Source organism: Vespula pensylvanica, chromosome 10 (assembly GCF_014466175.1).
Source record: "Vespula pensylvanica isolate Volc-1 chromosome 10, ASM1446617v1, whole genome shotgun sequence".
NCBI lineage: Eukaryota > Metazoa > Arthropoda > Insecta > Hymenoptera > Vespidae > Vespula > Vespula pensylvanica.
In genome coordinates this window covers 7,119,029-7,130,516 of record NC_057694.1, presented here as the reverse complement: position 1 = coordinate 7,130,516, position 11,488 = coordinate 7,119,029, and the positions used below count along the sequence as shown (strand labels likewise).

General features: G+C 35.1%; 1 protein-coding gene and 1 long non-coding RNA gene across 12 annotated transcripts in view; both read right to left on the bottom strand.

The window, feature by feature from the left end:
* LOC122632517 (acetylcholine receptor subunit alpha-type acr-16) overlaps window positions 1-8,713 on the bottom strand; it is a 244,307-nt gene extending 235,594 nt beyond the window's left edge. The window contains exons 1-2 of one of the 7 annotated variants that reach the window (XM_043819389.1): window positions 8,280-8,713; window positions 8,031-8,161 (exon numbers count right to left, since the gene is read on the bottom strand). In XM_043819389.1, the coding sequence (XP_043675324.1) occupies window positions 8,031-8,161; window positions 8,280-8,281 (133 nt within the window). In that variant the 5' untranslated portion in view covers window positions 8,282-8,713. Of the gene's footprint in view, window positions 1-8,030; window positions 8,188-8,279 lie in introns of all 7 variants that reach the window. The other 6 variants (XM_043819384.1, XM_043819388.1, XM_043819383.1 and 3 more) reach the window with 6 other exon arrangements.
* A 169-nt stretch (window positions 8,714-8,882) lies between these two features.
* Window positions 8,883-11,488, bottom strand: LOC122632194. Of its 5 annotated transcripts, none has more exons than XR_006327831.1 (3): window positions 11,360-11,488; window positions 10,528-10,861; window positions 8,883-9,015 (listed from the first exon to the last, which is right to left on the bottom strand). It is a non-coding gene; the product is annotated as an uncharacterized LOC122632194 (long non-coding RNA). The 5 variants fall into 5 exon arrangements; XR_006327832.1 differs by having other exon boundaries at window positions 11,330-11,422; XR_006327834.1 differs by lacking the exon at window positions 11,360-11,488 and adding an exon at window positions 11,230-11,353.

Sequence of the window (11,488 nt, the reverse complement as noted above, 5' to 3'; positions counted from 1 at the left end):
TATTTTATTTTATTTTGTTTTATTTTTCTTGGATAAATCGCGAAGGAAATAAAAAGGCGTTTTACAAACATTAAAATTCCAAGGAAATAGAAAGGGGTTGTTGTCGTATACTCGACGAGATTTCAAGAGCAAAGAAACACCTATCTCCCTCGACTTTCTTTCGCATTTTCTATTTAATTCGCAAATGTAGAAACTCGGTGATATGTAAATTTCATTGAAAGTTACTCGGCCTCTCATCTCGCACGTACGCATACTATATATACATATATCCCTCGTATGTAGTTACCAAGGACGAAAACGTCCCTCGAAGGAAACAAAATGAAAGAGAAAAGAGAAAAAAAGAAAGAGAAAAGAAACGTACATAAAAAAGGAAAAAAAAAGAGAGAGAGAGAGAGAAAGAAAAAAAAACAAGAATTAGGAGGAAGGACAAGAGTAACGTTTTAACAAAAATCCAGGAACGCTATTCCAACGCTGTTCCTTTTGATTCTCCTCGGTAAAAAAAAAAAAAAAAAAAAAAAAAAAAATCGTGGAAAAGAATGAAGAAAAAAAAGAGGGAAAAAAGAATAATAAAAAAGAAAAAACGAAACATTCTGTTAAGAGTACAGATAATTCGATAGAAATTCGTATTAATTTTTCTTTCGAATGAAAATGAAATAGAACAACTCGTGTTCTCGAGATTGAAGTAAGGCGTCGAGGATAACGAAGAGAGACAAAAGAAAAAGTGACAGCGAGAGATAGAGAGAGAGAGAGAGAGAGAGTATCGACGCAGCTTCTTCCTTTCTTGGAAATGCATAATCGAGTCAGGCATGCATCTCTAATGCGTGCCACATATCCCGTTCAATCAGGCTCGGCCAAAGCCAAGCTCTTCCGTTGACAGGCACTTCGACGAACGCGTTGGCTTGACAGCCGATCGATCCAACACACACACACACACAGAGAGAGAGAGAGAAAGAGAGAGAGAGAGAGAGAGAGAGAGAGAGAGAGAGATTTTAATGCTTCATTGTTCTTTATAATAGTGAGCGAGCGCGCTCACACAGCTCGATGTGTTTGCTCGTGCAAACACGTTGGATTTAGCGAAAGAGGTCGAATATTAAAACTCCTGGCTATGCCGGTTTTTTAAAGGACGTATTGAATATATCCCCTCTCTTTCTTTCTCTCTTTCTCTCTCACTCTCTCTTTTTGTCTATCTATCTATCTATCTATCTATCTATCTATCTATCTATCTATCTATCTATCTATCTGTCTGTCCGTCTGTCCATCTATCCGTCCGTCCGTCTATCTGTCTATTTACACACATGTGTAAACAAACGCACATGCGCAAACATATATTGTTTGCACCTACGAATATTCTCTACGAAGTATTTGACAGGTACACGTTTTTGTAAACATCAATGAAACACACGTCAGAAAAAAACGGCGCGGGAATTAACGAGCTGCTTGATTCTTCATCAAAATTTCATTTAATCGTACGTAATCTTATATCATTTATATCGCTTGTAAATAATTTTTGTTATTGTTCGAATAGTTGTAGTAAATGTACGAAGGTAGCGTAGGTAAATGTTTGAATATCTGATCGATGGTTTTTTCTTTTTCCTTTTTTTTTTCCCCCCCCCTTTTGAATTCGAGATAGTAGGCGGAGGATACATAAAAATATTCTATACTTTATGAGACTTTCTATACGTTAGAAAAAAACCTTCGTATATATTTATATATTGCTCGTGCGTCTGTATGCGTGCGTGCGTTTATACATATATATAAAATACAAGAAGGAGTGTCAATGAGAATTAACGAAAGGAACAATAGCCGAGTATGCTATTTTTATTCGTTCACTTTCTTACACGATCAATCGATCCTTCTTCCTACGCAAACTTTTTTCTAATTTCCCTACCGACGCACTTTTTATCATCGTTAGAAGACTCTACTTATATCCTAACTATTTGTAACAAAACATGTTTACTAGACGCAGAAAAGAAAAATATCATAATCCACCAACGTAATTCCTTCGATATATCAGGTAATAACTTTCACATAATCCTGAAAAATAATATTTCTAACAGGACGTATAATATTTGTAAAAAAGAAAAAAAAAAAAAAGAAAAAGAAAGGAAAGAAAGAAATGGAAAAATCGATTAATAAAATCAAAAAATAAAATCAATATCATTTCTCGATACGCATTATTACTTCCGTATATCTACGTACACATAATATTTGTAACGGAGTGTATTGATTGTACCAACGAAAAAAAAAGAAAAAAAAAAAAGAACAAGAAAAAGAGAGAGGAAAGAAAAATAAATGAAGAAATAAAATGACGAAAAAATCGAAACTCTAACGAAATCATTTCTTTAAATAACAATACCTACACCAATACCAACATCACCCACGACAACGACAACAATAAGAACAACAATAATAATAATAATAATAATAATAATAATAATAATAATAATAATAACAACAACAAAAATAATATATTAAGCATTAAATAAAGCTTTGAGAGAGGAACGTGATAGACGAAGCAGAGGGATTTGTAATCGCATTGAAATAATAATGATGGAATTTCGTCGGGCAGGAATCATGCATCGCTGGTTCGAACTCACCGTGCCACGAACTAATTCGATAAAGCTTTCAAATCTGCGCTTCGTTAAAACGAGAACACGAAGGCTGTTACTTTTCAAGGGTCTCGTGACTCTTCCTACGACGATGTCAGAAGAGCGTCACGAGGAGATCACTTTGGTCTTTCTAGAAGAAAATTCTAGGGTGGTGTATTAACCCTCTCTTTTTTTTTCTCTGTCTTCTCTCTCTCTCTCTCTCTCTCTCTCTCTCTCTCTCTCTATTTATTTATCTATCCGTTTCTCTCCCTAAGTTCTCTAACATAAAACGTTAACGCAACGTAAAGATACGTGTTATCTAAAAACTTTTAAAAAGGAAATCTTTTTCTTATTGGAGATTAAAGAATATATAATGGTATTAAAAGCACTTTTTCGATAGTAACAAACATATATTTTATCTAACGTTGTTATAAACAACAAGCGATAGTATAATATTATATCCATACTGTAAGATTTATATTATCTTGAAACGTATTATGTAGGTTTTATTATTTTCTACATAAAAAATACGTAAAATCATTCGAGATAACGTCGAAAGAAGAATGACGAGTGGAATGAGTCGATATATATATATATATATATATATATATATATATCTATCTTTGAAAATTTACACGTCGTAAAGATTCGTTTCCGATTATCGCAAAAGAAAATGATCATGATGGATAATGAACAAATCGAAATTAATAAGTATTCATTAATTATGAATTTATCAAAATATTTTCTCGTTCTACTTATGCAATTATACTTATGTAATCGTACGTATAATCTTATAAAAGAATTATCATAAAAAAAAAAAAAAAAAAAAAAAAAAAAAAAAAAAAAAAAAAAAAAAAAAAAAAAAAAAAAAAAGAAAATAAAAAATAAGAAAGAAGAAGAAAAAGAAAAAACTAATCAACGATCGATCGATATCATTATAAATACCTTCGAAGTATTTAAACGTTTCTGTTTATAATAAACGTTTATAATAATTAATGAAATACTTACAATAATTATTCATAATAAATTATTCATTGAACGTTTAACGATTAGCACGAATTCATCGAATTGTACAAACAGTCGAGAAATATAAAAAAAAAAAAAAAAAAAAGGAAAGAAATTAAATTTTTAAGAAAGTTTTCGTCGAAGTACGACAAAATGTCGTTTTCCTTCGGCGAATTAGAAAAGAAACAAATCTACGTAGCTACGTGAATATAATTTCGTACGTGCTGTTTCTAAAACCGCAGAATTCTATTCGTCGAAAGAACGTTTCGTCGTTCGAGGGTCGATGGAAAGAGTGGAATTTCGGAGGTATGACGAGAACGATGGAGACCACCGGTAGGTGGTGGTAGGTGAAAGGGAGAGGAGGGAGGAGAGTGAGCAATAAAGGGGGTGGTAGAACGAAGAGGGTGATTCGATGAGAGAAGAGAGAGGAGAGTTCGAAGGAGAGAGGGGAGTTTCAAAGGGAGAAGGGACAGCAGCAAATGGAAACTTTGTTTGCGTGGTGGCACGACCAAATGCAGTTTTACAAAGTGACGAAAACACGAGTACACTTGGACACTTGGACGTGTAATATTCGTTGCAACATTATTTCGTTAACACCAAAGGCTCCTTTTCGATGAACAAATCAAGCTTACCATAATTATTCGTGTGATAATTTTTATTTTAATTTGTTCTTCTTTTCGTCATTGATTTTTCATCGTTCGTTGAGAGAAATCGATCGATCGTTCGATTTCTCCTTTCTTTTTTCTTCTTCCTCCTTCGTCGAGGTTTCGACTCGAGAATAAATAAAAATTTCGCGCGATATAATCTTTTCTTCTTCTTCTTCTTCTTCTTCTTCTTCTTCTTCTACTTCGTTTCTTTCTTTCTTTTTTTATGGATCCTTTTCTTTTCCTTTTTTTTTTTTCGTGCGAAACAACCTCCTATTTTATATTTTCCGAAAGACGAAAGAGATTATTTGAAAGCTTTTCCATCGAATCGAGTTCTCGGACGAGTCTCCAAATCAATTTGCTCGTCCTTTACGAAAGAGCTCTCTCTCTCTCTTTTTCTTTCTCTTTCTCTTTCTCTCTCTCTCTCTCTCTCTCTTTGAAAAACCACAAGGAAATGTAAGATTTCTGCGAGAGAAGAAATAGGAGAGAAGATTCGTGGAAAGCGCTCGCGATTAGATTCTATGTACTTCTTGAATAATGTATCGTTTGGTGATTCGACGCTTTCGAAGAAAAGGAATTGCATAGGTTATTGCAAAAAAACGAAGGGAGAGAAGGCAGAGAGAGCGCAACGAGCTGCACCGAAGGAGGGAGAAAAGATAGAAGGAAGATAAAACGAACGAAAGGAAGAGAAAGAGAAAGAGAAAGAGAGAGAGAGAGAAAGAGAGAGAGAGAGAGAGGAGATGAAAAAGGCGAAACTCTAAAAGCGTGGTGAAACTCGTTGGAGCTTGGTGTACCGTCTCCAATTAACGTTTACCTCGAATATCCGCTTTGTGCGGACGTGCTAATCAAAGTGAAACTGCAGTTACTCAGGATCTGCAAAAACTTGTAGCGAATGCATACGATTTTCCATTGTCGAAAATGGTCTCCTACGTGCACGTAGACTATCTCCTCCATTTAGTCGCTAATTATTCAAATAAAATTTTCATTTTCACTCGTTATTTTCATCTTCTCGAAAAAAAAAATATATATATATTATATAGAGAAAGAGAGAGAGAGAGAGAGAAAGAGAGAGAGAGAAAGAAAGAGAGAGAAAAATATACCCCGAATAAATAAAAAAATATATATAGATATATAGTTTTTTCTTTTTTATATTTTCTTATGTTATATATTATATAGGCTAATAAATGAATGAATGGATGAATGAATGAATGAATGAATGAATTCATTAATTAACGAAAAATTAATTTTTTTCGGTTCGATAACTCGATCGTGCATCTCAATTTTTAGATTTAATTTTTAGTCTCGATATCTATATAAAAATAAAAAAAAAACAGATATGTATATATATATATATATATATATATATATATATATATACTTCTTTTTTAGTATCGATTTTAAGAATACTATATATTTCCAATCTAAATTTTTTTTTCTCGTTTGGATTTATAGTATAAATTAAATATAATTCGCGGTGTATCGTCGATTGGTTCCATAAAAAAAGATTGAAACTATGTAAAGCATCGACGAGTTTGTTAAAGGTGAGCTGACACTTTCTCCCTGGCGTTGAAAACACGAAACCAATAACGATTTTCATTTCACTGTCAAAGAAGTCCACGAATTCAAAAGCATGAATCCTCGACATCGATCACGAAGGGACCTCCGATATATATTTGTGTCCTTTCACCATACGTTGTTAGAAAGTTACTCGATCATCGTTGGCCATTCGTTAACTTTTGTTATCGAACTAACTGATAATTTTTGAACAAAGAGAAGGAAATTATAGAGAGTTACAAATAAAAAAAAAAAAAAAAAAAAGAAAGAAAGAAAGAAAAAAGAAATGATTTTCTATAATAGAGAAAATATCATTATCCATTATAAATAATTTAGAAAAAAATTAATTTGCCCTCGTTTAACTTGAGTGATACCGCACGACAACAAATTTATATTCGAACAAAAGTTAATTATCGAATATATACAAATCTTTATCGATACGAGTTGAAGAACAAAATATAGGAAAGAAATACAGTGAAAAAAGATTTATTTTCTAAACGAATTAACGAGAGCCAGTGAACGGATGAGAGGAGTGATATTTTTTTTTTTTTTTTTTTTGGTATTTTTTTGGTATTTTGTCGAAAAAGAGAAAAAAAAGGAAGAAAAAAAGGAGAAAAAAAAAACTTAAGCTCGATCTATCGTAAACTCTTTACCTCTGACAATGAAGGTCAGCCGCACTTTCCACTCGATCTCAATCGACTCAAAATCGAAACGAATCAAAACGAAACGAAACGAAACGGAACGAAACGAAACGAAATGAAACGAAACGAATGAATATGGGAATGATTTCTTTCGAATTGATTAACGCTGAATGAAACAACTTTGATGATCGACGAATAAGACTTTTTTTTTATAGAACCAAAAAATATATAAAAATAGAAGGAAAAACAAAGAAGTATCCATCCGAATAATTCTTTCAAATTTTCTCGTTCGAACTAAAAACGAATTTAAAAAGAATCAAGAATGCTCTTCGAATGAAAGCTGATCGAACGGATAAAGAAGACAGTTAAAGGGAAAATGACAGAGGGAGAAAGAGAGAGAAAGAGATAAGATTTTCATTTAGAAGGAAGGAAAGAGAGAAAATTTTCCCTTTGGATTTACGGAACAGTACATTTCCTTCGTAATCGACGCTTATTCTCTTTCCAATCAACGAAGTCGTTGATCGCGATAAGCTCGGCGAGAAAGCCGACTCGAACCATATCGAACCGATGGTACCTACGTCCATCGAAAATATAAATGATCTGTAATCCGGTGAAATCGAGCGTGAATTCGAGCGTACATCGGCTCGAACGAGAAAAAAAAATAAAATAAAATAAAATAAACAAATAAATGAATGAATGAATGAATGAATGAATGAATGAATGAATGAATGAATGAATGAATGAATGAACGAACGAATGAATAAAATATGTAAAAAAAAGAAGAAATGAAAAAGAACAAAAAGCTACGAATATATTTTTCAACGAACGATACGTAATTGAATTTAAGCTTAAACAAAACGACGCTATACGTATATATATAAAATGCGTTTGGTAAATAATATCTTCGTAGTCGTACGAACGTTCCATTATTTTTTAATTTTTGTATTTTTTATATTTCTTTTTTTTTTTTGTTTCTCATTTTTTATTTACTTTCTTTTTTCTCCCTCGTTTGTTTATTTATATTTTCGATATCTATCGGTCTGTCTTTTCATTAACCAATCCTATCACTTTGTTTCTCCCATTTATTAAATAATATAGACGATACTTATATATCTATCCGTGTATAGATATGATTTTACTTTCTTCTTCGTAGAGAGAAAACCGAGTGAAATTTTGTCGTTAGAAGCATAACGCAGGACCTTGTATTCGAGCACGTGCATCCTTTACAATCCGTAATATTTCAAAAAACGCGACAACCCCAGGATACGTCTCCTGTCGGATTCAGGATCCTAAAGTTACGATCTTAAAATATCGTGAAGGATCATGAAGAAAAACGAGAAACGTGTTCAAAACTGATCGAGCATTTGTTCAACACGATGATAAAACGATGTGACGAAATCGTCACGCGCTCGAGCACCCACCCACCCACTCAATACCCTTGTCTTCTCACAAATGGAATATTTATTTTAACAATAAAAATATAATTTCGCATTGATTCAAGATCATTAAAAATTTCAATATCTATATCTCGACGAAATGTCATTAAAAGAGAATTGCATTAATACTAAGATAACGAAATATCAAGTGTTATCACTTACCCTGAGATACGACGATAAGCAGGAGTACAATCGGCAGACAAGTCCTGACCATCCAAATTTCTATCGGTGGCAGGCAACCCGTAGTAGTTTTGTGCGCCATGACGCTCAGCTTTATTCTTCTACCGGTCCACCTTCGAATCACCGATATCAAATACTTCTATATACGCATATATACATATATATATATATATAGATATACAAATAAACTATTTAATATATAAATATATAAATATATAAATATATATACATATATATATACACACACACGTTGAAGGACGTTCCACTTTAAACGTTGTTCCTTTAATTTCCTAAATCTTCTGCGTTAAATTCGAAGCTTTCCGAAAGATTTCCAAGGGTAGGTACGACGATCCTAAGTCGCGCGACTGATACGAATACAAATATAATTCTCATGATCTATCGTGATCGTGATACGTAGCTCTCGACGCGGTAGTCCTTCCACGACTAAAATTCGCGACTAACCGAGTAACCGAGTGTGCGAGAACCTCCCGATTTCGCCGTCATAACCGAGCGTCCTCTTTCAGATTATTCGACGATGGGCTATCGCGCGATCGAGGGAACCCAAGCCTCGTCCTTCCGCACCACCACCACCTCCACCACCCACCACCTTCTTCTACCCCCCCTCCACCTCCTCCTCCTCCCTCTTCCTCCTCTTCTTCCTCTTCTTCTTCTTCTTCTTCTTCTACCTCGAATCTCCCCGTTTTTCTTCCTCCTCTCCTCTCCTCCCTTCTCCAACACACCTCTTCCTCCTCCTCCTCCTCCTCCACCTCCTCCTCCTCCTCTTCCTCCTGCTCCTTCTCCTCTTCCTTCTTCTTCTTCTTTTTCTTCTTTTTCTTCTTCTTCTTCTTCTTCGAGCGATCGCTAACCCGTCGACCGCTACGCTGTTTTTGTTTTCCTCGTTGTCGCAGTACTCGTATCTCTCCAATGATACTTCCTCCACGATTCAACCATTTTTTGTTCCTTCCCTCTGAAAATAATTTCAATCATTTCTTGATCGCAGATTTCTTAGATTCTCCCAATCGCATCTTCCCATCCCATTACAATCGTTACTCCCAACCCAACCGTTTCCTCTCATCCAAATATTCTTTTTCTTCGACAATCGAAATCTTTGCTTTTTCAAGACTCTCTAATCTCTTACGTTTCAAACGGGGAACGAGCTTTTAAGTTTAAATATCTGCGCTATAGTGGTATCTTCGTTGGAATTTCGTTTCGAAAGAGAACTTTTTTTCCAAAGGATTTTTTCAGAGCGATTTAGAAAGATTTAGTTAGAGAAAGCAAATTTTTCGATACGTCAACTGGTATCTAGATATCTTTTCGAAATGTATCGGACGTCTCCGCGTGTGCGGAAAGAACGAGATAATATTCGTTTCGTTGTGTTCTGACTCTCTCTCTCTCTCTCTCTCTCTCTCTCTCTCTCCCTCCCTCCCTGTCCCTCTCATTCCATGTACGTGTGTTTTACTTTCGAACACAGAGAAAATGTTGATTCTTGACGAGCCTGTCGATATCTCTCACGATTCGTCTCTGCTACATTTTCAACGCTATCTCGATAAATCGAGAAATTTTTCAAATAAATATATTTTCGTGTCCTTTCATTTAACTCCTTGATGTAAAGAAGGAAAGAGAAAAAAAAAAGAAAAGAAAAGAAAAGAGAGAAGGCGAGAGAGAAGACAAAGAAAATCTTAAAAATTTCTTTGAAATAAGATTTTCTAGAGAGAGAGAGAAAGAGATAGAGAGAGAATAAAAAAATAAAATAAAGATGTACGCGTACACACATATTGTCTTAGAAGGATATAAACGACGTTATCCTTATGGTTTCTCTTTACTAGTATGTAATGGGAAAATATGACTCATACGACAGTACTTTATCGTTTTCTTTTCGTTGCGTTTGATAGTACAGATAAGTAACGTAACGTCCCTCTCATAAAAGCGAGCATTCGAAGTTCGTTGTATCTCTTCGAGTAGCAACCCTTCGCTTCAGCCCCCACCCTATTTCACCCCACCCAACTCCATCCTATCACATCCCACCTCTTTCGACATTATAAACGCGCGAGCTACTCATTTCAACGACATCAGTTTATTTATCGAGAGACGTTTCGTGTATTATAGGCGCAACGATATAACGATTTTTACGAGCGCATCGAAAATCGAAGAACTGCTCGTATATTTGCTCTCTCTCTCTCTCTCTCTCTCTCTCTTTCTCTTTCTCTCTGTTTCTGTCATACATACGTAAAAGTGTCATCGTTTTTCACGTCAAAATAATATTAAAATCATAAACGAATTCACAAATGGTGTAGACATAATTTCGATAGAAAAAAATAAATAAATAAATAAATGAAAATGAAAAAAAAAAAGAAAATGAAAAGAAAAAGGAAACATCTTTCGATTCGTTTAAAGGAAAAACTCTTGCGAAAAATTTGTCGATTTACGAGTATCGACGGCCAATTAAAAATGAATTATCTAAGCCTGTCGCGTTACGTACCACGCTCTCTCGCGTCTCGCAGTTATCTCAAGAAAGACTCCACGGAGCACGGAGATACTTTTTGTTAAAAAATAAATCGCAGGACGAAGAATAAGTTAGTCCCTCGTACTATGACAGCGCACAAAATACACAGGTGTCGCCGACACGATCCTTCCTTTTTAAGAAGGACATCATTTCGTCCGTTATCCACACGATTGATCCTGCCGTTTCGCGTTTCTCTTCCATAACACGAATCCTCTTCGTTCACTTTTATATTCTGTCACTCAGCTATCTTTCTTCCTCTTTATTTCTCCCTCGCTCTCTATCTCTCTCTCTTTCTCTCCGACAACACTCCCTATTAGAAAAAGGGAAAAGAAAGATTTGACGATATGTACGCGCGCGATAGCAAATCGGGATGTACGCGAACGAGCATATATACGCAAGTACGAAAATAATGAAAAGAGATGAATAAGGATAGACGCGGTTAGAGAAGACGGAAAGAATACGATGGAAATAGAAGAACTATCAAAATAACTGTGGAAGCAAAAATAATAGATACGAAAACAATTAGACACTTAGAGAAGGATACCAACGCCGATAAGAAAAATAAGAAGAGGATGCAAGAGAAGAAGAAGAAGAAGAAGAAGAAGAAAAAAAAAGAAAAACAATAATAACAATAATAACAATAATAATAACAATAACAATAATAACAATAACAATAACGAGGATGTAGAACGTTATCGCGAAGAAAACGAAACGTTGAGGAGCCGTCGGCCGAGCAGGACTACTAGCGATAGCAAGAGCTGCTCGTGCATCCTCGTACTTTTCCACGTAACACTACAAGAAGTAGCACCTTCGCCGAGGTCCGCGACGCGTTCCATTCCAATCCGTACGCGGCGTACTATGTGCGTTCTCGCTCGGCCGGCCACTCGGTTGCGCGCGCGCGCGCGCGCGCACCTCTCTCCCTCATCTCTCTCTCTCT